Source organism: Ascaphus truei, chromosome 5 (genome assembly GCF_040206685.1).
Source record: "Ascaphus truei isolate aAscTru1 chromosome 5, aAscTru1.hap1, whole genome shotgun sequence".
Taxonomy (NCBI): Eukaryota; Metazoa; Chordata; class Amphibia; order Anura; family Ascaphidae; genus Ascaphus; species Ascaphus truei.
Window position 1 is genome coordinate 8,284,195 of NC_134487.1, and position 24,126 is coordinate 8,308,320.

General features: G+C 53.7%; 1 protein-coding gene across 2 annotated transcripts in view; it reads right to left on the minus strand.

Annotated features, from left to right (window-relative positions):
- Positions 1–24,126, minus strand: part of SND1 (staphylococcal nuclease and tudor domain containing 1) — an 810,790-nt gene that overhangs the window by 776,079 nt on the left and 10,585 nt on the right. For both annotated transcript variants that reach the window (XM_075599279.1, XM_075599278.1), the window contains exons 2-3: positions 7,460–7,609; positions 70–190 (exon numbers count right to left, since the gene is read on the minus strand). In XM_075599279.1, coding sequence (XP_075455394.1) covers positions 70–190; positions 7,460–7,609 — 271 coding nt within the window. The remainder of the gene's footprint in view (positions 1–69; positions 191–7,459; positions 7,610–24,126) is intronic.

Genomic DNA, 24,126 nt, shown 5'->3' on the forward strand with positions numbered 1-24,126 from the left:
ATGCGATTACTTCATTTGTTTTGGGGGGGGTAATAAGCTTTCTACCGAAGCCGGTTATGTCCTACCCACCTTTGCCCAGGAAGACCATCCCGTACTCTCTGCCTTGCGGTGTCTTGTACTCCACGGTGAAGCAAACTTCTTTACCGATCAGCTTTTTCCTCAGGAACTCCCGTGCAGGGAACGCCCAGGGCTGCAAGAGGAGGCGTGAAAACAACGGTCACAATTGCGTTTTGGGGGACTTCCCCCCCCCTCCCCCCCGGCGGCACATCCCATACCGATTTAAGGCGACGCTCTTAGCCGAGGTAACGCACAAAATAAAGCGTTAAAAAGCATGCGTGAACCTGTGTTCTCAACCACGTTACCGTAAGAACGCGGTGTGGTGCGGTAACGCTGGCACGCCAACTGCGCAGCGACGTCCGTTACATCTGGACGCAAAGGGAAATATTCACATATACTTGCAGGTTTTAGCTGGATGATAACGTCAGTGTTATTGCTACACCACAGAACCACGGTTTTATTATTACATCCTGACACTGGCGCGGGGGCGCGGGGGCGCAGGGGCGCAGGGCGCTCAGCAGGTCCTCAATCTCCCGGGGTCTTCAGGACGGGAGAGGAGCACAACTCATTAAATGGGGTCGCTGTTTCAGTAAGGCTGAAGGCACAGCCCCCCCAGGGCCAAGGTCCAGTCCTCAAGGGCCACCAACAGGTCAGGTATTAGGGATATCCCTGCTTCAGCACAGGAGGCTCCATCAACACCAACAGGCACCCACCTAAGCTGAAGCAGGGATATATCCTGAAAAGCTGGTCTGTTAGTGGCTCGAGGACCACGTTTGCCCCTCCCCCAAATGGCGAGATCACAGAAGGGATTAACTCTGTAAAGACTTGGAAGCATGCGCCATCTCCATGAATTGTAGGAATTTGCACGTGAAGGAAATAGAGCGCAGGGTTCGCGCGCGGAACGGGAAAGCGAGCGCGGAACGGGAAAGCGAGCGCAGTACGGGAAAGCGAGCGCAGTACGGGAAAGCGAGCGCAGTACGGGAAAGCGAGCGCAGTACGGGAAAGCGAGCGCAGTACGGGAAAGCGAGCGCAGTACGGGAAAGCGAGCGCAGTACGGGAAAGCGAGCGCAGTACGGGAAAGCGAGCGCAGTACGGGAAAGCGAGCGCAGTACGGGAAAGCGAGCGCAGTACGGGAAAGCGAGCGCAGTACAGGAAAGCGAGCGCAGTACAGGAAAGCGAGCGCAGTACAGGAAAGCGAGCGCAGTACAGGAAAGCGAGCGCAGTACAGGAAAGCGAGCGCAGTACAGGAAAGCGAGCGCAGTACAGGAAAGCGAGCGCAGTACAGGAAAGCGAGCGCAGTACAGGAAAGCGAGCGCAGGGTCCGCGCGCGGTACGGGAAATAAAGCGCAGGGTCCGCGCGCGGTACGGGAAATAAAGCGCAGGGTCCGCGCGCGGTACGGGAAATAAAGCGCAGGGTCCGCTCGCGGTACGGGAAATAAAGCGCAGGGTCCGCGCGCGGTACGGGAAATAGAGCGCAGGGTCCGCGCGCGGTACGGGAAATAGAGCGCAGGGTCCGCGCGCGGTACGGGAAATAGAGCGCAGGGTCCGCGCGCGGTACGGGAAATAGAGCGCAGGGTCCGCGCGCGGTACGGGAAATAGAGCGCAGGGTCCGCGCGCGGTACGGGAAATAGAGCGCAGGGTCCGCGCGCGGTACGGGAAATAGAGCGCAGGGTCCGCGCGCGGTACGGGAAATAGAGCGCAGGGTCCGCGCGCGGTACGGGAAATAAAGCGCAGGGTCCGCGCGCGGTACGGGAAATAGAGCGCAGGGTCCGCGCGCGGAACGGGAAATAGAGCGCAGTACAGGAAATAGAGCGCAGTACAGGAAAGCGAGCGCAGTACAGGAAAGCGAGCGCAGTACAGGAAAGCGAGCGCAGTACAGGAAAGCGAGCGCAGTACAGGAAAGCGAGCGCAGTACAGGAAAGCGAGCGCAGTACAGGAAAGCGAGCGCAGTACAGGAAAGCGAGCGCAGTACAGGAAAGCGAGCGCAGTACAGGAAAGCGAGCGCAGTACAGGAAAGCGAGCGCAGTACAGGAAAGCGAGCGCAGTACAGGAAAGCGAGCGCAGTACAGGAAAGCGAGCGCAGTACAGGAAAGCGAGCGCAGGGTCCGCACGGTACAGGAAAGCGAGCGCAGGGTCCGCGCACTGTACAGGAAATTACAGGCAGGTTCCGCGCAGTACAGGGAAGTACAGACAGGTTCCGCGCAGTACAGGGAAGTACAGACAGGTTCCGCGCAGTACAGGGAAGTACACGCAGGTTCCGTGCAGTACAGGGAAGCACAGACAGGTTCCGCGCAGTACAGGGAAGCACAGACAGGTTCCGCGCAGTACAGGGAAGCACAGACAGGTTCCGCGCAGTACAGGGAAGCACAGACAGGTTCCGCGCAGTACAGGGAAGCACAGACAGGTTCCGCGCAGTACAGGGAAGCACAGACAGGTTCCGTGCAGTACAGGGAAGCACAGACAGGTTCCGCGCAGTACAGGGAAGCACAGGCAGGTTCCGTGCAGTACAGGGAAGCACAGGCAGGTACCGTGCAGTACAGGGAAGCACAGACAGGTTCTGCGCAGTACAGGGAAGCACAGGCAGGTTCCGCGCAGTACAGGGAAGCACAGGCAGGTTCCGCGCAGTACAGGGAAGCACAGGCAGGTTCCGCGCAGTGCAGGGAAGCACACGCAGGTTCCGAGCAGTGCAGGGAAGCACACACAGGTTCCGCGCAGTACAGGCAGGTTCCGCGCAGTACAGGCAGGTTCCGCGCAGTACAGGGAAGCACACGCAAGTTCCGTGCAGTACAGGGAAGCACACGCAGGTTCCGCGCAGTGCAGGGAAGTACACGCAGGTTCCGTGCAGTACAGGGAAGCACACGCAGGTTCCGCGCAGTGCAGGGAAGCACAGGCAGGTTCCGTACAGTGCAGGGAATTACACGCAGGTTCCGCACAGTGCAGGCAGGTTCCGCGCAGTACAGGAAAGCACACGCAGGATCCGTGCAGTGCAGGGAAGCACACGCAGGATCCGTGCAGTACACGCAGGTTCCGCGCAGCGACATTACAGCTTTTCCTAAAACTGCTGATGTTTCTGGAACTAGGACGGGCAAGTCTCCTACTAAATCAGTTCCATTTACACCCAGCAGAGGGCACTGCAGCCCCACTCCCGTGTCACCGATCAACAGGGTTCATCCTGCTGCCAACATCAAACACTGGAGCCGGGGCGCTCAACGCCAGGCCGCCAACAGGACAGGTTTGCGGGCTATCCCTGCTTCAGCAGAGATAGGTCAGAGGCTCAGTCGTAGACTGAGCCACCTGTGCTGAAGCAGGGATATCCTGAAAACCTGACTTGTTGGGGGGCTTGAGGACTGGAGTTGTGCCCCGGCACTGGAGGCCCAATGCAGGGACAGCTGTTTAACAGAGGAGAGACTGTGCAAATAGTGTTATAAGTATGTGCTGTGTCGCTACATTGCCTGGCGACACCATGCAGTGTCCCGCGTACACCAAGGCATGGATACCACAAACCGACATCACTAACAGCAACAATGTGTCCGGCAAATCCACGGGGAAAAGTACCGACAATATTTATCATTAAGTTTTTGTCTAAATATGAACCGTGGGACACTGGGGTGTGCAAGGCTGGTTTGGGGGGTGGGGAGAGAGCGGCAGACACACAGGGAGAGGCAGATACACACATGGGGAGGGGTGTGAGAGATACATTTTCAGCAGGCACCACGTCCGCCCGCGTCTGGCTTTCCGACGACGTCTCCGGTTTCAGGACAGTTAGGAGATGACAGCGACTGCTGGGAAGAGTCACTTCTCACAGAAGCAAAAGTAACGCGCTCACTGTTTCTAGCCTGGGACTGTAGTGTATGGGGAACACTGCGTGTACGGGGAACACTGCGTGTACGGGGAACACTGCGTGTACGGGGAACACTGCGTGTACGGGGAACACTGCGTGTACGGGGAACACTGCGATATATATTACACGTGAACTCGGCAGATTCATAAAGTCTACATATTACCAACAAAAGCAACAATATACCACCAACCCAAAAACTACTTGTGTGTGTCTATTCTTTAAAAGCTTGTGTATGTTTATATATGTATAGGGAGGAAGGCGTGGGGCGTGCAGAGATGCCCAAATACCCAACACAAATATAAATAGGACCTTCAAAAGGCCGTCTTACAGTGACCCATGGCCCAGTCACCCGTACTCTGCCCCACATTAACACGGGAGGGAAACCGTCTTTCTACTCGCCACCACCCGCCAGTGACCCGTGTAACATGTCACATTCCGCGGCTACGCAAACCAGTTCAGAGGCAGCGGGGAGGAGGTGCATGGTATCAACTGCGCACAACCACGGGCCTGATGTGAAATCCACACGGGTAATCAGTGGTGTGCGCTGGAGCAGAAGGATATTTTGAACACACACTGAGCTGACACTTTATAGTAATCTCAGGGTTTCAGATTAGATGACACCAGTTTAACACATTGACGAGCTACGAAGGAAAAACTCCTATTTCTCGTTTAATGAACACGTACCTCCCGCAGCGTATCTGGGATGTGTTAACTAAATTTGTCACTGTATTAAGTCCTTAACACCGTGTATATATTGTAACTATACAAAGAACGAATGCTCACAAGATGCAGAGTATCCCCCAGCCATGAGACAGGTGCCGGGAGCTGCTCATGTAACAAATTAAAGCCGTTAATTGCCTCCTTTGCCTGATTGAGCCAAATTGATTTTAGATTAGCAGTGCGGGATTAGAGGGGTTGTACTTGCTGGTCGGACAAAGCTGCGCTTTTCCTGAAGAACTTGGGGATACTTTTACCTGCCAGGGGGTGTTTGATTTCGCGTCTCGCCTCACGCTCTGATCTTTGCAGCTTCTCTGGCACAGGGGGCTTGTTAGCAGAATTTGCACAGCAGTATAACAGCTTTGTGAGAAGACGCGCATGAGATCGGAAAGCCGGGAGGGACGGACAAGGCAGAAACACTGCCCCGCACAAGCCTCCAGCAGCCAAACGGTTAAAGATCTGAAGCTATCTTCCCTCCCCCTGATGGTTACTGGGAGAGCCTGAGCTGCCTTTCTTTCCGTTAGACGATTTCACACATACCCACTTCTGGACGCCTGATGGGGTTCCCCCAAGAGCTGCTCCCCTCTGCACAGAACCAGCATGCTAAGGGTTCATATCTGCGTTTGCTTACTGTAGAGTGTCATCAGCCCCACCCTCTAGAATGTTAATAATCGCAGCTACATTCAATCTGAACCGTTCCGTCTACATCTGCGTCACCCCAAAGGGCGAACAGCCTTTGGCACAGTTAAAGGGCAGCTAAAGGGTGCGAGACATTTCCTGACATTTGGTGATGTTAAAGCTGCTCTATTTCAATCTGAAACTCACCAGCCCCTTTATCCCCTGCACCCAATTTTCCAACTCTATCTGTCCATAAAATGTCTGTAACTGACTTTATAAACTGTTCTTTTACTGTAACCATGTATTGTTATAACTCTGTGCCCAGGACACACATGAAAACAAAAGACAACTTACTTCCAGGTAAAACATTTTATAAATAAATTCTACACGGACATACTGTACATCTCCGATTCACAGACATTGGCACAATGCAGGCGCACTTACCAGAACACCCTCCTACTGTCTAAGTTCTCCCTACTTACCAATTAGATTGTATGCTCCTGGGGACGGACTCCTTTTCCTAAAGTTACTCATGTCTCAAGCGCTTCTTCCCACTATCTGTTATATATGCTGTGCATTACTGCGGTGACGCGCTGTGCATTACTGCGGTGACGCGCTGTGCATTACTGCGGTGACGCGCTGTGCATTACTGCGGTGACGCGCTGTGCATTACTGCGGTGACGCGCTGTGCATTACTGCGGTGACGCGCTGTGCATTACTGCGGTGACGCGCTGTGCATTACTGCGGTGACGCGCTGTGCATTACTGCGGTGACGCGCTGTGCATTACTGCGGTGACGCGCTGTGCATTACTGCGGTGACGCGCTGTGCATTACTGCGGTGACGCGCTGTGCATTACTGCGGTGACGCGCTGTGCATTACTGCGGTGACGCGCTGTGCATTACTGCGGTGACGCGCTGTGCATTACTGCGGTGACGCGCTGTGCATTACTGCGGTGACGCGCTGTGCATTACTGCGGTGACGCGCTGTGCATTACTGCGGTGACGCGCGGTGTAGCGCTGTGTACGTGGATGGGGCAAGATGAATAAAGACATTTCCTAAATCTGCTTCGAGACGGCCCGTGCCTCCTCTCCTCACCTTGCCGTGAGGAGCAGCCCGCGTGTTACAGGATATGTAACGGGTTTTACATTAGGATGCTTAATGAGTGAAGGTGCTACCTGGCTGAATAATTGGTTTGCACAGCGCTGCGCAAAGTGGGGAGGGGGGGGGGGGGGCGCAAGGGCAGCATTGCAGGTGTCCCGCTCTCTTTCCCCAGGGCATTTAAATTAAATGCCCGGGGATCGCGTGAAGCCCCTGCAACTCTAAACTTACCTTCACTCTGCTGGCGTCAGGACTCATGTCCATGGCAACGTGTGTCAAATGACGTTGCGGGTAACGCGAGGTAAGGGGGTCGCACCCCTGGAGCAGAACGGGCAGAGGGGGCGCAGCAAAAAAAGTTTGCGCGCCCCATGGTTAGCAGATGGGACTGGGTGTTACAGGTCCATGTGTCCAGCACACGGCTTTCACAAGGACAGAGCTGTCAAGTACTTTACTGTTACATGCGATGAATGGTTTGGGGGAAGTACGAATGGTCAGAGATGCTCAAATTCTAAGTTTAAATCAGTGCACTTTAAAAGAAAAAACAAATAGTAATTTGAACGGGTCCTGTAACCATATCACGGAGTAGGCCCCAGTGACACTTCCAGCTTAGAAAATGGGCAAACTGACCATACAGCCCACCTACCCTATCCCCGACACCCGCTCCAAACTGCCTCGTCCATCCGCACTCTTCCAACGGCTCAACCTTATTGTGTTATTTGTGTAACAATAGGGCAAGTGAAGCAGGTCTGCGGACATGTGGAAGACATGCAGATAAAGTCACGTATTGGCCATCTTTGCTGGGGGGGGGGGGGGTGAGAAGTGGAGTGAGGGGGTTCTCACTTAATCCCCCAAATCAGATTGTGTCTGGTTAGCAACCACTACCAGCTTCTTAGTGCCGGATCAGTGACCAAGCTCAAAGGGAGGCGTTCAAAGGGATAGGATAGGCGATTTGCACAAGGCAGCACGCAAATGCTCTTGGGAACACATGTGAAATGGACATGAGGCTAAAAGTGACACACATGGGATGCACATACATTCAGGAATCTGGTCAGTGCTGTATTCCGGGTTTCAGTATGAGTGTTTGCCCAAGTAGCACGCCATTATTCGCCCCGCGGCACAATGCTCACCTCATCGGGGGTGTCCTTTGAGTCTTGCTGGGATATGGCAGCTCGGCGGGCGAGGTTCCCCGCGCGGATGTTGCTGAGGTTGATCTGCCTCTCGGGCGGAGGGCCACCGCGGGGCTGACCTCGCACGATGATGGCGCACCCCGAGAGCACCTGGAAAGAAGAGGGGGGGGGTGGATTTAACGGCTGCACACGTCTTGGAGGTTACCCCCTCTCAAACACCAAAAAGTGTGATCATTTCAGTACAGCATTCAACATCTATACTTTCAATCAGGAAAACCTCACAGGTCTTCCAGAAAAGCTTCCAAACAGCGGGGAAGAACCCCCGGCCCCGGGAGAGAACCAGCTGGTTATACCGATATCATAAAGCTTACCGCTATGGGTGCGGCGCCCCGAAAGATTGATGCTGCCGGGGGTTCCCTTCAGTAGCACGGACGCATGTAATAAGGGACCGCAGTAACCGCAGGGAGTAACGGTACTGGTCACTAATGTGCAGTGATGTCACCGACTTACAGGTGGTATCCCTGACCGGGGCGGGCAAGCGGTCAGATAGCCACCGGGGGACCACGCATTCACAAACAGCAACGGTCATTTTATTAACAGCACGTCCAAGGAAAGGACTTGCGCGGGCGACCGTAACCCAAGGACTGCGCGCCGCAGGGTAAACGCAGCCGGCGCACAAGTCGTTTTGAAATAATCGTTTAAACGCCACTTTCCCCTGGTCACCGAAAGGTCTCTGCAATCTCTCGCCAAAGTATTAGCGTCTACAAAGCGCGAGGCGAGTTCTCGTCTTGGGTTTGTCCACATTAGTAATCAGTCAAACTGTAACCGACGACATTATCGCCTTCAGCGCACCCATAAGAGGGAAACATTAATTAAGAGAAGGCAAATTAGCAAAACCATTACTTTACGGGTGTATTCTTGTAAGGGGGACAACTACACTAAAAACTAAATTGACCCGCTAAATGGGAGTCACTGCTTCAATAAAATCCTACACTTATGTTTTTTTATATAAGAAATGTGTGATTTCAATTAAACTATTTCCCTTATGTTTTAACCCCTTTGGTTCCAAAAGCCAGAAACCCTCACACACCCTTTGATGGCAGACTGAAGACAGCGCACGTGTTCGGAACACACGTTACCGCGCCGGTTTCATTACATGCTGAAACACATGAACACGCTTCCAGCCCAGACTGGACCTTGTACACGTGTCCCTGACCCCCTGACCCGCTGCACACACAATTCTCAGAAAAGGACCAGGTTTTAGGTCAGACTAAAACAAGCGCTGGCTGTGAGAATGAGGACATAACAGGGACACGGGTAATAGTTTAAAGGAGCGCCCCCCAATGGGTGGGAAGCATGGCGTCCGGGTCTCCGAGAAGCATACAGAGAAAGGTAGCGCCAGTACTCCTGTGCCCTTACATGCCCAGCGTCACGCGGCTCAACAGGAAGCCGCAACGGGTAACTTCTACTTCATATTGGGCAGCATGGCAGATTTAGACCGCTGTTTCATTACCCCTGGAGGAGACACTACCAGGAGGTACCTTTCCCAGTATGGCAAGAAAGGGGGCAAGAAAGGGGGCAAGAAGGGGGGCATTGGGGATATCCCTGCTTCAGCACAGGTGGTACAGCCAACTGCATAATGTGTGCTGAAGCAGGGATATCCCCAACACCTGGTGGTTATCCTTGAGGACTGGAGTTTGCAACCCATGGTAAATACATACAAACCAACTCAAACCCCGCGTCCCCCCCCCGCCCCCCTCTCCATTTCTAGGAGATAGGTCAAAGAGAGGAGAGGTGTTATTTTATATTGCAGGCACCTTACAATTTACCCTGTTAAATTGCCCCCCAAGCCCACCCACTTTTGAAATCCTAGTTGGCAGAATATGCCTTCCCTTTTCTAAACCCATCTTGCTCGCTGGCATCTACCGCCCCCCTAAAGCCCCTCTACAATCCCTGGCTGATATCACTTAGTTTCTTGGCTCCATTTCCTCTCTGAATGAGAAGAGTGAGCTGCTAGTTCTAGGGGATTTTAACTTCAATTGGCTTGACCCAAAAAACCACAAAATCCAGATACAAATCAAGTCACTTAACCCATCAACTCATTTCCCAACCCACACGGACAAACCTGAAATCGCATAACCATTCCTTGCTAGACTGGATTCTCTCCTCAAACCCCAGCAGAATCTAATCCTCTGGCATCCTTCCTGACATTTTCAGTGACCATGCAATAGTGTACTGTGTAAGGAAAATTAAACCGCCCCATTCAAGCCCTAAAGTTCTCCTCACTAGAACATTTAAAAACTTTAACCCACAACAGTTTCTTGCTGACCTTACCAACTGCCCTTGGCACAGAATCGATTTAATTCCCGACCCTGATTCTGCGCTCGACTATTTCCAATCCGAGTTCTTAAAACTCTGTGATACCCATGCTCCACTACGCAGAATAAGGGTACGGGGTGCCCACCTTCCATGGGTTACACTTGACCTTATAGCACTCTACCAGTTCAGGGATGCCCTGTGGAAAAGCCACAAAGTAACTGGCACAACCAAGGATCTCAATCACTACAGATGCCTGCGGAACATGTGCACAAGGCAAACAAGGCACGCAAAAGCACAATATTACTCTGACACCCTCCTCCAGAATACATCAAACCCAGCTAACTTCTGGAAGGTTATCAACAACATATTCCAGCCTTCTAACCATCAACAGCCAAGTAGTATCACTATGGGCGATATTACTCTGACAAACACTGACATTGCAAATGCATTCAATGATTACTTTGTGGGGTGTGCTACTAACTTATTAGCGAAACGCAGCCCAAACCACAAGCCTGAACCTCATCCTGGGAGTACCCCTATAGCCCCACCCCATCCCAACACTGGATACTAGGCCAAATTGAAAATTGTGGGCAAAGAGGAGATTACACAAGCTCTCCTCAAATTAAAACTAAGCAGCCAATTTGGACCTGACTTACTACAATCTAGGTTCCTAAGACTTGGTGCCCCAGCAATTGCCAAACCAATTGCTTCCATAGTCAACTCTATCCTGTCTGCAGGCCATATCCCTAAGACCTGGAAAACTGCCAGAGTTGTCCCAATCTTCAAAAGTGGGGACAAAAACACTGTCTCAAACTACAGGTCAATCTCACTTCTCCCAATTCTATCCAAAGTCATGGAAAAAATGTGTCCACTCCCAACTAAGCGATTACTATACCAAGACAAATTTCCCTAGCCAATTCCAGTCTGGCTTTCGTCCCAAACACTCCACCGTAACTACCCTGCTAAAAGTTTGCAATGAAATCCAGTGTGGAATGGAACGTGGTCAACTCACTGGTGCAGTATTCCTAGATTTTGCAAAGGCTTTTGACACAGTTGATCATGCTATCCTGCTTAACAAACTCCAGAGCTCTGGAATAGGGAAACATGCTTTAAACTGGTTTCAGTCCTCCCTATCAGGTAGATCCCAACATGTGTCCATCTCAGGCTCTAACTCCAACCCCCTGGATATCACCTGTGGTGTCCCGCAAGGCTCTGTTCTGGGGCCACTACTCTTCTCAGTGTTCATCAATGATCTTCCCACAGCTTGTAAGGAAGCCTCAATACACATGTATGCAGATGACACAATCCTATATGCACACAGCCATAGCCTCTCCGACCTTGAGCACATACTTCAGTCTGACTTTTTGAGACTCGAAAACTGGATTTCCCAAAACAAACTGTTTTTAAACACTGACAAGACTAAATGGTATTTGGGACCAAGACTAAATTTTTAAAGCTTCCAGTGACTGAGCTCCAGATCAGAACCAACGCTAACACCACCCTAACACCCGTCACTAGTTTTAAATACCTGGGCATATGGTTCGACTCCCACTTAACATTCAGGATGCACATTGATACCCTGACATCCAAAACCTATGCCAAACTAGGTGGTCTTTACAGGAACAAATCCTCCCCAAGCCTGCTGGTCAGAAAGCGTATCGCACAGCAGATGTTAATGCCAATTATTGACTATGGAGACATAGTATATGGCTCGGCACCCCAAACCCACCTTGGCAAACTTGACACCCTCTACAATTCAATTTGTCGTTTCGTTCTCCAATGCAACTACAACACACATCACTGCGAAATGCTCAAAGAACTAGATTGGTCATCACTAGAGTCTAGGCGCAAAGTTCACCTTTCCTGTCTTGCCTTTAAATTCTTCATGGGCAAGCTACCTGAACAAGCTCCTCACTCCTACCACATGCAGCGCCTATCACCTGAGATCTGACTCCAAAAGACTGTTCATGGTCCCAAGGCTCAACAAAGTATCCGGCCGTTCCTCCTCTTACCGTGCACCCCAAAACTGGAACAACCTACCGGAGACCCTCATATCCACCACCAGTTTAAGTTCTTTCAAAACTAAGTCTCACATTTTAATCTGGTCTGTAACTGTTACATACGCCCATAATATATATTATCTGTAACTGTGCATGCAATATCTTGTATATAATGTATTCCCTGTTCATTTATGTAACTGTATTTGTAACCATGTATTATTTGTCATATTAACTATGCCCAGGACATACGTGAAAACGAGAGGTAACTCTCAATGTATTACTTCCTGGTAACACATCTTATAAATAAATAAATAAAATGTTTAGAAACGGACACAGTACAAGCAACCAGGTGACCATCAAAAGTGCGGTCCCACTGCGTCCCCTTTAAGATAAACGGCTTGTGCTTAGAGGCAACCCACGCTGCACTTTAAAGAATATATATGTTTTTGCTTCTATATGCAGCCTTTGATTATTTTTATAGAAAGCTACCTATAGCTGCCGCTTCATTTCTTCTCCTGTGATCCATCGGCAAAATCCTGTTTCACGGGGCTCACAAAATGGCTAATTATATAGTTAAATCTGTTCATCGCCTCATAAGTAAGGGTCATTTAGTTCAATTCTTCGGCCAAAGTATTTGAAGGTTACATCTGCGTCACGGTCCGGCCCGTCTGTAGGGCCTCACACTGCTGTCCCCACACCTCTCATCCCTCACTAATGGGGGGAGAGCGGTCTGTAATAGACAGGTCACTCACAGGCGCTTGGCTTTAACTGCCGTTTAAAGGTGGCCCGGACATGTGTGGTGGATCCGCAGGTTACAGGGGCTGTGCGTTTGTAAATTCCAGTTGGTGCGCCAACATGGAGGTTAGTGACCGCGCCAACATGGAGGCTAGTGACCGCGCCAACATGGAGGTTAGTGACCGCGCCAACATGGAGGTTAGTGACCGCGCCAACATGGAGGTTAGTGACCGCGCCAACATGGAGGTTAGTGACCGCGCCAACATGGAGGTTAGTGACCGCGCCAACATGGAGGTTAGTGACCGCGCCAACATGGAGGTTAGTGACCGCGCCAACATGGAGGTTAGTGACCGCGCCAACATGGAGGTTAGTGACCGCGCCAACATGGAGGTTAGTGACCGCGCCAACATGGAGGTTAGTGACCGCGCCAACATGGAGGTTAGTGACCGCGCCAACAAGGAGGTTAGTGACCGCGCCAACATGGAGGTTAGTGACCGCGCCAACATGGAGGTTAGTGACCGCGCCAACATGGAGGTTAGTGACCGCGCCAACATGGAGGTTAGTGACCGCGCCAACATGGAGGTTAGTGACCGCGCCAACATGGAGGTTAGTGACCGCGCCAACATGGAGGTTAGTGACCCCTCCTCCGTTTAAACGTCACCCGTACCACTTTAACTGCAGTTCAAGCACCTGTGAGTGACCTGTCTATTACAGACCGCTCTCCCCCCATTAGTGAGGGATGAGGGGGGCAGGGACAGCAGTGTGAGGTCCTACAGACAGGCCGGACCGTGACACAGGTGTCACCTTCAAATACTTTGGCCAAACAATTTAAGTAAATGGGGTTTTTTGTTTTGTTCTATGCATCAGGTCACAACCCCAGTAGCACTGACACACGATGTGGCGGAGAGGGGTTTTGATCTTACAGGGGCTGTGTGTGTGTTCACTAAAAAATCTACCTTTCAGTTTAAAAAAACAAACCTTCACTCCGTGTAACTCAGCAGCGACAATGTATTCTTTTATTACTTTGGTAACCTTAGTTTGCAGCTCAAACTGCTGGGAATATTGGCAACAAATGATCACAAACGGGAAAGTGTTGCAAAAATCTTGCACTGCTGGGGAAGTGGCTAAAGCCCGTTACAGAAATCACAGGATGCTCAGTATATTAAAGAAACCTGTGAGGTTTCCAAGGCCAAGTCCATAGACGGACAGGCCGTGCTGAGGCGTGCGGACGCTCCGCGCTGAGCCCCTGCATCCTCAATGAGGATGCCTTGAGAGGGGGCTCACGCGAGCGTCCGCAGGCGTGCTGAGGCGTTGGAGGTTTCAGCCGAGCGCCAAGCTGTTTTTCAGCGCGCTGTCGGCTGAAAACCTCCAATCACAGCACAGCAGCGTCAACGTCACGGCGCCGTGACGTCGGCGCCGTGACATTGACGTCAGTGCGTCGCGGGCAATTGGCCCAGCGACGTCACTGCCCCGCCTCCAACCACCTCCCCCCGGCTCCCTTCCCGCACGCTGGCTCGCCTGCAAGTCCGTGCAATCGCGCTGACTGAAGCAGGCGAGCCTCAGCGTTAGCGCGCCTCCGCTCTCCCCACCCCTCTATGGCCCGGGCCTAAAGCGCTGTGCACCAATCTCATTTAACACCTGTGTTTGTCCCACAAGGTATCGCACAGCCCACCTCTCGGCAAACCAGCACCGAGCTGCAGCTAAAGACCCGAGGGCCCGGTAACCCGCCATATCCAGGGGTCGCAGATTACATCCGGCTTTACATTGTAGGGATTAGGCAGCGGCCCCGGTGCTCATGGGGGTGCGCAGCACACACCAGACGCGCCTCAATCAGGCAGCCCCGGTAGTTTCTGGTGCGATTCACGAAACGTGGTGCCACGTCAGCCAGCAGGGAAGACAAGAATGTTTTCTTCCCGTGCGGCGACGCGATCACGTGGTGTGCGGCAGCCAATAGCAGGGCAGATCGGGTGGACCAATCACAGCCTCTACATGATGTCACCGCCCCTTGCAGCCAGCGATGGGCGACATCACCGGCCGCGTCGCCGTCAATGTAGCCTGCACTATAAGCTCAGCCTAAGCCTAAGGCCCCGGTAACGCCGCTGTAACGTGCGCCCGCGAGATTGGCGGTCCGTTCAGCCGATTCCCCGGTCTGCAGCTCACTGCAGGCAGAGACCGGGGGGGGCGTGTCGGGGGAGTGATGGGGGCGCGGCCATGACGTCACCCGGCAGGTTCGCCCTCATTGGCTGAACCGCCGGGGGGCGTGCCTAATCGCTAGACGAGAGACCTGCTCTCAATTCTATTGAGAGCAGGAGCAACTCTCGTCCGAGCGCTGCGGCCCCGCCTCGCAGCGGGCCCGGCGCCATTGAGGGGAGGGCTCTGGTCCGTGCAGCGTCCGCTGTAGTAGGCAGCGGGGGCAAGGCCTTAAACATCAACATGCGCTGCAGCCGTTTCTCCCAGAATCCACTGCTCGTCTCCGTTTATTGGTTCTTGGTCATAAATAAAGAGGGGACAGACAGCCATGCATGTATATCTATTTATACAGCGCCAGAGGGTACTCCGTGCTTTACTAGAGACCATACAGTACAGGGAATTATAGTACAATTAGTGCAACAAACAATGACAATAAGGAAAGGAAATCCCTGCCCCAGAGAGCTTACAATCTAAGTGGTGTGTTGGGAGAAATACAGAGACAGCAGGTGAGGGGATAAGTGCAGGAGATGGCAGTGCTTGGCCACAGTGGTGGGTAGGAGTGACAGTGGGTGTGGGACAGTTGCCAAGAGTGCCGGCTGTTGGAGCGCTTCATTTAAGAGGGAAGTTGTAATGTTTGTATTAAAGGTGGGGAGAGAAGGTGCTGGGTGTATAATGAGTTCCACAGGTAAGGGGCAGCAAGGGGAAAACGGTTTAATGCGAGAGAGCAGCAGAGGGGAAAGGGGTGGAGAGGAGACCGTTATGGGCAGCGCGCATGAGGCGGGCAGAGCGAGAGATAAGAGCTGATATGTAGAGAGGAACAGATGAGTGGAGAGTCTTGAAGATAAGGAGGAGAACTTTGTAGGTGATCTGAGACTTGATGGGAAGTCAGGAGAGGGATTTAAGGAGAGGAGCAGAGACTGTTTTGGGAGAAAGTGAAATTATTCGAGCAGCAAAATTTTGGATAGGTTGCAAAGGGAGAAAGTTGAGACAGGAAAGCCCGGCATGTTACAATAATCCAGAGGGGACAGGAAAGGGCAGATCTTGGCAATATTACGGAGGAAGAAGCATAAAGTTGTAGCCGTGCCGTGAATGGAGAAGGAAAGGGAGGCGTTGTGTCACAGAGAACATACTTTGGCGATGGGATAGATGTTAGTATTCTTTATGGTGATGGGAAAGGGGGATATTAGGCAGAGTTTAGCGGGAAATGGCAGCTCTGTTTTCACCATGTTAAGATTAAGGCGGCAGAATGCCATCCACAAGGATGGTCAGGAGGCAGCCGGAGACTTCGGGCTGGATTGCAGGTGGGGATAGCTACATCTGCCATCTAAGGCCAAAAGGTCAGCAGAACAGAGCCCCGAGCCAAAACCACAGAACACAACGACAAGTTGGCAATAGAGATGGAAAATATGCGATGGGAGAGGGGAGAACCAGGAAAGAGCTTTGCTGCGGATAGCAAGGGAGTCTTGAATATGACGGTGAAGAGGGTGATCGATGGTGTCGAAGGCTGCAGAGATTGAGCAGGATAAGTAGGGAAAAGTGACCATGGGATTTGGTTTCATGCAAATCATTGGCTACTTTAGTGAGCGGCAGACTGTAAGGAGACCAGTAGGGCATGGGGAATTAAGCAAGTTGGTCATATGGGAGAACAAGACAAGACGTTCTAGCAATTTGGAGGTAAAAGGGATACAGGGCGTTGGTAAGGCACCTGGGGAGAGGGTGTTTGAGAATAGGTGCGACCTCCGCATGCTTAAAGGATCAAGGGAAAATGCCAGAGGAGAGGGAGGGATTGACGTTATGGGCGAGAGTGCGGATAAGACAGGAGTAAGAGTTCATGTTGTCCCATCTCCAGCAGAAGGCCTTCCTCCCACTAAGGGAGGACCAAGTTAGTTCAAGAATGGGCCGCAGTAATGTTTAAAAATGTATTATTTAAATGGAGATGACAGCACCTTTCAGAACATGCAGAAACCAGCAGGCGTCAGGACTTCCCCAATAAAGATCATTGGACTCACGGTCCTTCCCCGCCCCCCCTCCCCCCCATTATGGCCTCCGGGCCACACAAAACGCAGCTGTCAATTAACCTGAAACTTGTCAGGGAGGCAACGTGTGAACACGTCAAGTACAGAAGTCGTTTACATCAAGGACATAATTAACCCATATTTTATATATGCATGTCTAAGCAAGACTGCTGCAGAATGCGAGGGGTTAAGAAGAGTCTGCGTGATCACATGAACGGTTCACAGGATGCAAGTCCACCAATGTGTCTGAATAGCAATACATTTGGCACAGGTACATGGCCCGGATAGCTGAATGATGCAAAGGCTGCTTCATACCTTAAAACAAGTCAGCAGTGAACAATGCACAGCTTCACTTACAGTACAGCGCCAGGCACATTACAGGAGGGAGAGCGGGGGCCAATACAGCGCCAGGCACATTACAGGAGGGAGAGCGGGGGCCAATACAGCGCCAGGCACATTACAGGAGGGAGAGCGGGGGCCAATACAGCGCCAGGCACATTACAGGAGGGAGAGCGGGGGCCAATACAGCGCCAGGCACATTACAGGAGGGAGAGCGGGGGCCAATACAGCGCCAGGCACATTACAGGAGGGAGAGCGGGGGCCAATACAGCGCCAGGTACATTACAGAAGGGAGAGCGGGGGCCAATACAGCGCCAGGCACATTACAGGAGGGAGAGCGGGGGCCAATACAGCGCCAAGCACATTACAGGAGGGAGAGCAGGGGCCAGTACAGCGCCAGGCACATTACAGGAGGGAGAGCGGGGGCCAATACAGCACCAGGCACATTACAGGAGGGAGAGCGGGGGCCAATACAGCACCAGGCACATTACAGGAGGGAGAGCGGGGGCCAATACAGCACCAGGCACATTACAGGAGGGAGAGCGGGGGCCAATAAAGCGCCAGGCACATTACAGGAGGGAGAGCGGGGGCCAATACAGCGCCAGGCACATTACAGGAGGGAGAGCGGGGGCCAGTACAGCGCCAGGCACATTACAGGAGGGAGAGCGGGGGCCAATACAGCGCCAGGCACATTACAGGAGGGAGAGCAGGGGCCAGTACAGCGCCAGGCACATTACAGGAGGGAGAGCGGGGGCCAATACAGCACCAGGCACATTACAGGAGGGAGAGCAGGGGCCAATACAGCGCCAGGCACATTACAGGAGGGAGAGCAGGGGCCAATACAGCACCAGGCACATTACAGGAGGGAGAGCGGGGGCCAATACAGCACCAGCACATTACAGGAGGGAGAGCGGGGGCCAATACAGCGCCAGGCACATTACAGGAGGGAGAGCGGGGGCCAATACAGCGCCAGGCACATTACAGGAGGGAGAGCGGGGGCCAATACAGCACCAAGCACATTACAGGAGGGAGAGCGGGGGCCAATACAGCACCAGCACATTACAGGAGGGAGAGCGGGGGCCAATACAGCGCCAGGCACATTACAGGAGGGAGAGCGGGGGCCAATACAGCACCAGGCACATTACAGGAGGGAGAGCGGGGGCCAATACAGCGCCAGGCACATTACAGGAGGGAGAGCAGGGGCCAGTACAGCGCCAGGTACATTACAGGAGGGAGAGCGGGGGCCAATACAGCGCCAGGCACATTACAGAAGGGAGAGCGGGGGCCAATACAGCGCCAGGCACATTACAGGAGGGAGAGCGGGGGCCAATACAGCGCCAGGCACATTACAGGAGGGAGAGCGGGGGCCAATACAGCGCCAGGCACATTACAGGAGGGAGAGCAGGGGCCAATACAGCGCCAGGCACATTACAGGAGGGAGAGCGGGGGCCAATACAGCGCCAGGCACATTACAGGAGGGAGAGCGGGGGCCAATACAGCACCAGGCACATTACAGGAGGGAGAGCGGGGGCCAATACAGCGCCAGGCACATTACAGGAGGGAGAGCGGGGGCCAATACAGCGCCAGGCACATTACAGGAGGGAGAGCGGGGGCCAATACAGCACCAGGCACATTACAGGAGGGAGAGCGGGGGCCAATACAGCACCAGGCACATTACAGGAGGGAGAGCGGGGGCCAATACAGCACCAGGCACATTACAGGAGGGAGAGCGGGGGCCAATACAGCGCCAGGCACATTACAGGAGGGAGAGCGGGGGCCAATACAGCGCCAGGCACATTACAGGAGGGAGAGCGGGGGCCAATACAGCGCCAGGCACATTACAGGAGGGAGAGCGGGGGCCAATACAGCACCAGGCACATTACAGGAGGGAGAGCGGGGGCCAATACAGCGCCAAGCACATTACAGGAGGGAGAGCGGGGGCCAATACAGCACCAGGCACATTACAGGAGGGAGAGCGGGGGCCAATACAGCGCCAAGCACATTACAGGAGGGAGAGCGGGGGCCAATACAGCGCCAGCACATTACAGGAGGGAGAGCAGGGGCCAATACAGCGCCAGGCACATTACAGGAGGGAGAGCGGGGGCCAATACAGCGCCAGGCACATTACAGGAGGGAGAGCGGGGGCCAATACAGCGCCAAGCACATTACAGGAGGGAGAGCGGGGGCCAATACAGCACCAGCACATTACAGGAGGGAGAGCGGGGGCCAATACAGCGCCAGGCACATTACAGGAGGGAGAGCGGAGGCCAATACAGCGCCAGGCACATTACAGGAGGGAGAGCGGGGGCCAATACAGCGCCAAGCACATTACAGGAGGGAGAGCGGGGGCCAATACAGCGCCAGGCACATTACAGGAGGGAGAGCGGGGGCCAATACAGCACCAGGCACATTACAGGAGGGAGAGCGGGGGCCAATACAGCGCCAAGCACATTACAGGAGGGAGAGCGGGGGCCAATACAGCACCAGGCACATTACAGGAGGGAGAGCGGGGGCCAGTACAGCACCAGGCACATTACAGGAGGGAGAGCGGGGCCAATACAGCGCCAGGCACATTACAGGAGGGAGAGCGGGGGCCAATACAGCGCCAGGCACATTACAGGAGGGAGAGCGGGGGCCAATACAGCACCAGGCACATTACAGGAGGGAGAGCGGGGGCCAATACAGCGCCAGGCACATTACAGGAGGGAGAGCGGGGGCCAATACAGCACCAGGCACATTACAGGAGGGAGAGCGGGGGCCAATACAGCGCCAGGCACATTACAGGAGGGAGAGCGGGGGCCAATACAGCACCAGGCACATTACAGGAGGGAGAGCGGGGGCCAATACAGCGCCAGGCACATTACAGGAGGGAGAGCAGGGGCCAATACAGCGCCAGGCACATTACAGGAGGGAGAGCGGGGGCCAATACAGCGCCAGGCACATTACAGGAGGGAGAGCGGGGGCCAATACAGCGCCAGGCACATTACAGGAGGGAGAGCGGGGGCCAATACAGCGCCAGGCACATTACAGGAGGGAGAGCGGGGGCCAATACAGCGCCAAGCACATTACAGGAGGGAGAGCGGGGCCAATACAGCGCCAGGCACATTACAGGAGGGAGAGCGGGGGCCAATACAGCGCCAGGCACATTACAGGAGGGAGAGCGGGGGCCAATACAGCGCCAGGCACATTACAGGAGGGAGAGCGGGGGCCAATACAGCGCCAGGCACATTACAGGAGGGAGAGCGGGGGCCAATACAGCGCCAGGCACATTACAGGAGGGAGAGCGGGGGCCAATACAGCGCCAAGCACATTACAGGAGGGAGAGCGGGGGCCAATACAGCGCCAAGCACATTACAGGAGGGAGAGCGGGGGCCAGTACAGCACCAGGCACATTACAGGAGGGAGAGCGGGGGCCAATACAGCGCCAGGCACATTACAGGAGGGAGAGCGGGGGCCAATACAGCGCCAGGCACATTACAGGAGGGAGAGCAGGGGCCAATACAGCGCCAGGCACATTACAGGAGGGAGAGCGGGGGCCAATACAGCGCCAGGCACATTACAGGAGGGAGAGCGGGGGCCAATACAGCGCCAGGCACATTACAGGAGGGAGAGCGGGGGCCAATACAGCGCCAGCACATTACAGGAGGGAGAGCAGGGGCCAATACAGCGCCAGGCACATTACAGGAGGGAGAGCAGGGGCCAATACAGCGCCAGGCACATTACAGGAGGGAGAGCGGGGGCCAATACAGCACCAGGCACATTACAGGAGGGAGAGCGGGGGCCAATACAGCGCCAGGCACATTACAGGAGGGAGAGCAGGGGCCAATACAGCGCCAGGCACATTACAGGAGGGAGAGCAGGGGCCAATACAGCGCCAGGCACATTACAGGAGGGAGAGCGGGGGCCAATACAGCGCCAGGCACATTACAGGAGGGAGAGCGGGGGCCAATACAGCGCCAGGCACATTACAGGAGGGAGAGCGGGGGCCAATACAGCGCCAGGCACATTACAGGAGGGAGAGCGGGGGCCAATACAGCGCCAGGCACATTACAGGAGGGAGAGCGGGGGCCAATACAGCGCCAGGCACATTACAGGAGGGAGAGCGGGGGCCAATACAGCGCCAGGCACATTACAGGAGGGAGAGCGGGGGCCAATACAGCGCCAGGCACATTACAGGAGGGAGAGCAGGGGCCAATACAGCGCCAGGCACATTACAGGAGGGAGAGCGGGGGCCAATACAGCGCCAGGCACATTACAGGAGGGAGAGCGGGGGCCAATACAGCGCCAGGCACATTACAGGAGGGAGAGCGGGGGCCAATACAGCGCCAAGCACATTACAGGAGGGAGAGCGGGGGCCAATACAGCACCAGGCACATTACAGGAGGGAGAGCGGGGGCCAATACAGCGCCAGGCACATTACAGGAGGGAGAGCGGGTGCTAATACTGAGCAGGCACATTACAGGAGGGAGAGCGGGGGCCAATACAGCACCAGGCACATTACAGGAGGGAGAGCGGGGGCCAATACAGCGCCAGGCACATTACAGGAGGGAGAGCGGGTGCTAACACTGAGCAGGCACATTACAGGAGGGAGAGCGGGTGCCAATACTGAGCAGGCACATTACAGGAAGGAGAGCGTGGGCTAATACTGAGCAGGCACATTACAGGAGGGAGAGCGGGTGCTAACACTGAGCCAGCCACATTACAGGAGGGAGAGCGGGTGCCAATACTGAGCAGGCACATTACAGGAAGGAGAGCGGGGGCTAATACTGAGCAGGCACATTACAGGAGGGAGAGCGGGTGCTAATACTGAGCAGGCACATTACAGGAGGGAGAGCGGGTGCTAATACTGAGCCAGCACATTACAGGAGGGAGAGCGGGTGCTAATACTGAGCCAGCACATTACAGGAGGGAGAGCGGGTGCTAATACTGAGCCGGCACATTACAGGAGGGAGAGCGGGGGCTAATACTGAGCAGGCACATTACAGGAGGGAGAGCGGGTGCTAATACTGAGCAGGCACATTACAGGAGGGAGAGCGGGTGCTAATACTGAGCCAGCACATTACAGGAGGGAGAGCGGGTGCTAATACTGAGCCAGCACATTACAGGAGGGAGAGCGGGTGCTAATACTGAGCAGGCACATTACAGGAGGGAGAGCGGGTGCTGATACTGAGCAGGCACATTACTGGAGGGAGAGCGGGTGCTAATACAGCGACAGGCACATTACAGGAGGGAGAGCGGGTGCTAATACTGAGCAGGCACATTACAGGAGGGAGAGCGGGTGCTAATACTGAGCAGGCACATTACAGGATGGAGAGCGGGTGCTAATACTGAGCAGGCACTTTACAGGAGGGAGAGCGGGTGCTAATACTGAGCAGGCACATTACAGGAGGGAGAGCGGGTGCTAATACTGAGCAGGCACATTACAGGAGGGAGAGCGGGTGCTAATACTGAGCAGGCACATTACAGGAGGGAGAGCGGGTGCTAATACTGAGCAGGCACATTACAGGATGGAGAGCGGGTGCTAATACTGAGCAGGCACTTTACAGGAGGGAGAGCGGGTGCTAATACTGAGCAGGCACATTACAGGAGGGAGAGCGGGTGCTAATACTGAGCAGGCACATTACAGGAGGGAGAGCGGGTGCTAATACTGAGCAGGCACATTACAGGAGGGAGAGCGGGTGCTAATACTGAGCAGGTACATTACAGGAGGGAGAGCGGGTGCTAATACTGAGCAGGCACATTACAGGAGGGAGAGGGGTGCTAATACTGAGCAGGCACATTACAGGAGGGAGAGCGGGTGCTAATACTGAGCAGGCACATTACAGGAGGGAGAGCGGGTGCTAATACTGAGCAGGTACATTACAGGAGGGAGAGCGGGTGCTAATACTGTGCAGGCCCATTACAGCAGGGAGAGCGGGTGCTAATACTGAGCAGGCACATTACAGGAGGGAGAGCGGGTGCTAATACTGAGCAGGCACAAAGTGAGACCAGAGAGCAAAAAGGTCAGAACACAAAAATATTCCTGCTAGACAAAGGCAAAACTGCATATATATTTTATAGAATAAAGTGTTTATTAGATAACATTTAAAGATGCATGTTTCCAGGACAGACCAGGACACAAATTCATTTTAAAAGGAGATGGTATTTTATTGTCATGTAAAGATAATATGGCATTACATTTGATCTACAAGACATAAACCAACAAGATTTAAATACATTTCAAATATTTTTTTTTTAAATAAACAGAAGAACTCGCAACAAACTGCAAAATAATATCCCAATCATTTTATAGCAGATTGAACATTTAAAGATCACCCCTTCCTCACATTTGGGGTTTCCACATTATCTTACTGAGGGTTCCAGGTTCAGCTTTCAGTTGTTCTGTATTACTTCTTAAAGGGATACTCTGAATTATTTTGTATTGCAGCATATTCTTGGCAACAGAATAGACGTAAAGCCCCTTTACATTTTTACTTCTTAACAGGATTGAAGCCGGGGGTCTCCCATTAATTTCCGCTCCGGGGACCCCCAGGTTATAGAGATACTCACCTCCATCGGGGGGGGGGGGCGGTAGCCGCTCCGCTAGCAGGGTTTAGGTTATTTCAGCGTTTCAGAGCTCCCGCTTTCCCAAAAGGAAGCCGTGACATCACCCGGGTCAGCTTTACTGGCCCATGTGACGTGAGCGCTTTAAACTTTAAACCCCAGCGAGCTCAGCCAGAAGTCTACCAGCACCTACCAGGGAAGGCAGGGGGTCTCGGAGGTGAAATAAAGTATCTCCGGAGGCAGGGGGTCTCGGAGGTGAAATTAATGGGGGTCCGCAAGCCACCACCCGCTTCAATTCTGTGTTATAAAAATGTAAAAAAATAAAATTAAACTGAATTAATTGCTCCGGCTTTAAACTTCCCCTGGACCATGATATAGGACCTCCAATTAATGACTGCAATGCTGGGGGTCACAAGCCCAGTGCAGTAAGAACTCTACAGTCACACACACACAAAGCTGCCGAGCGTGAAATTGTACATTGTGTGGCTAAAATGGTCTCTGAACTCAGGGCAGCCCCAACACTGAG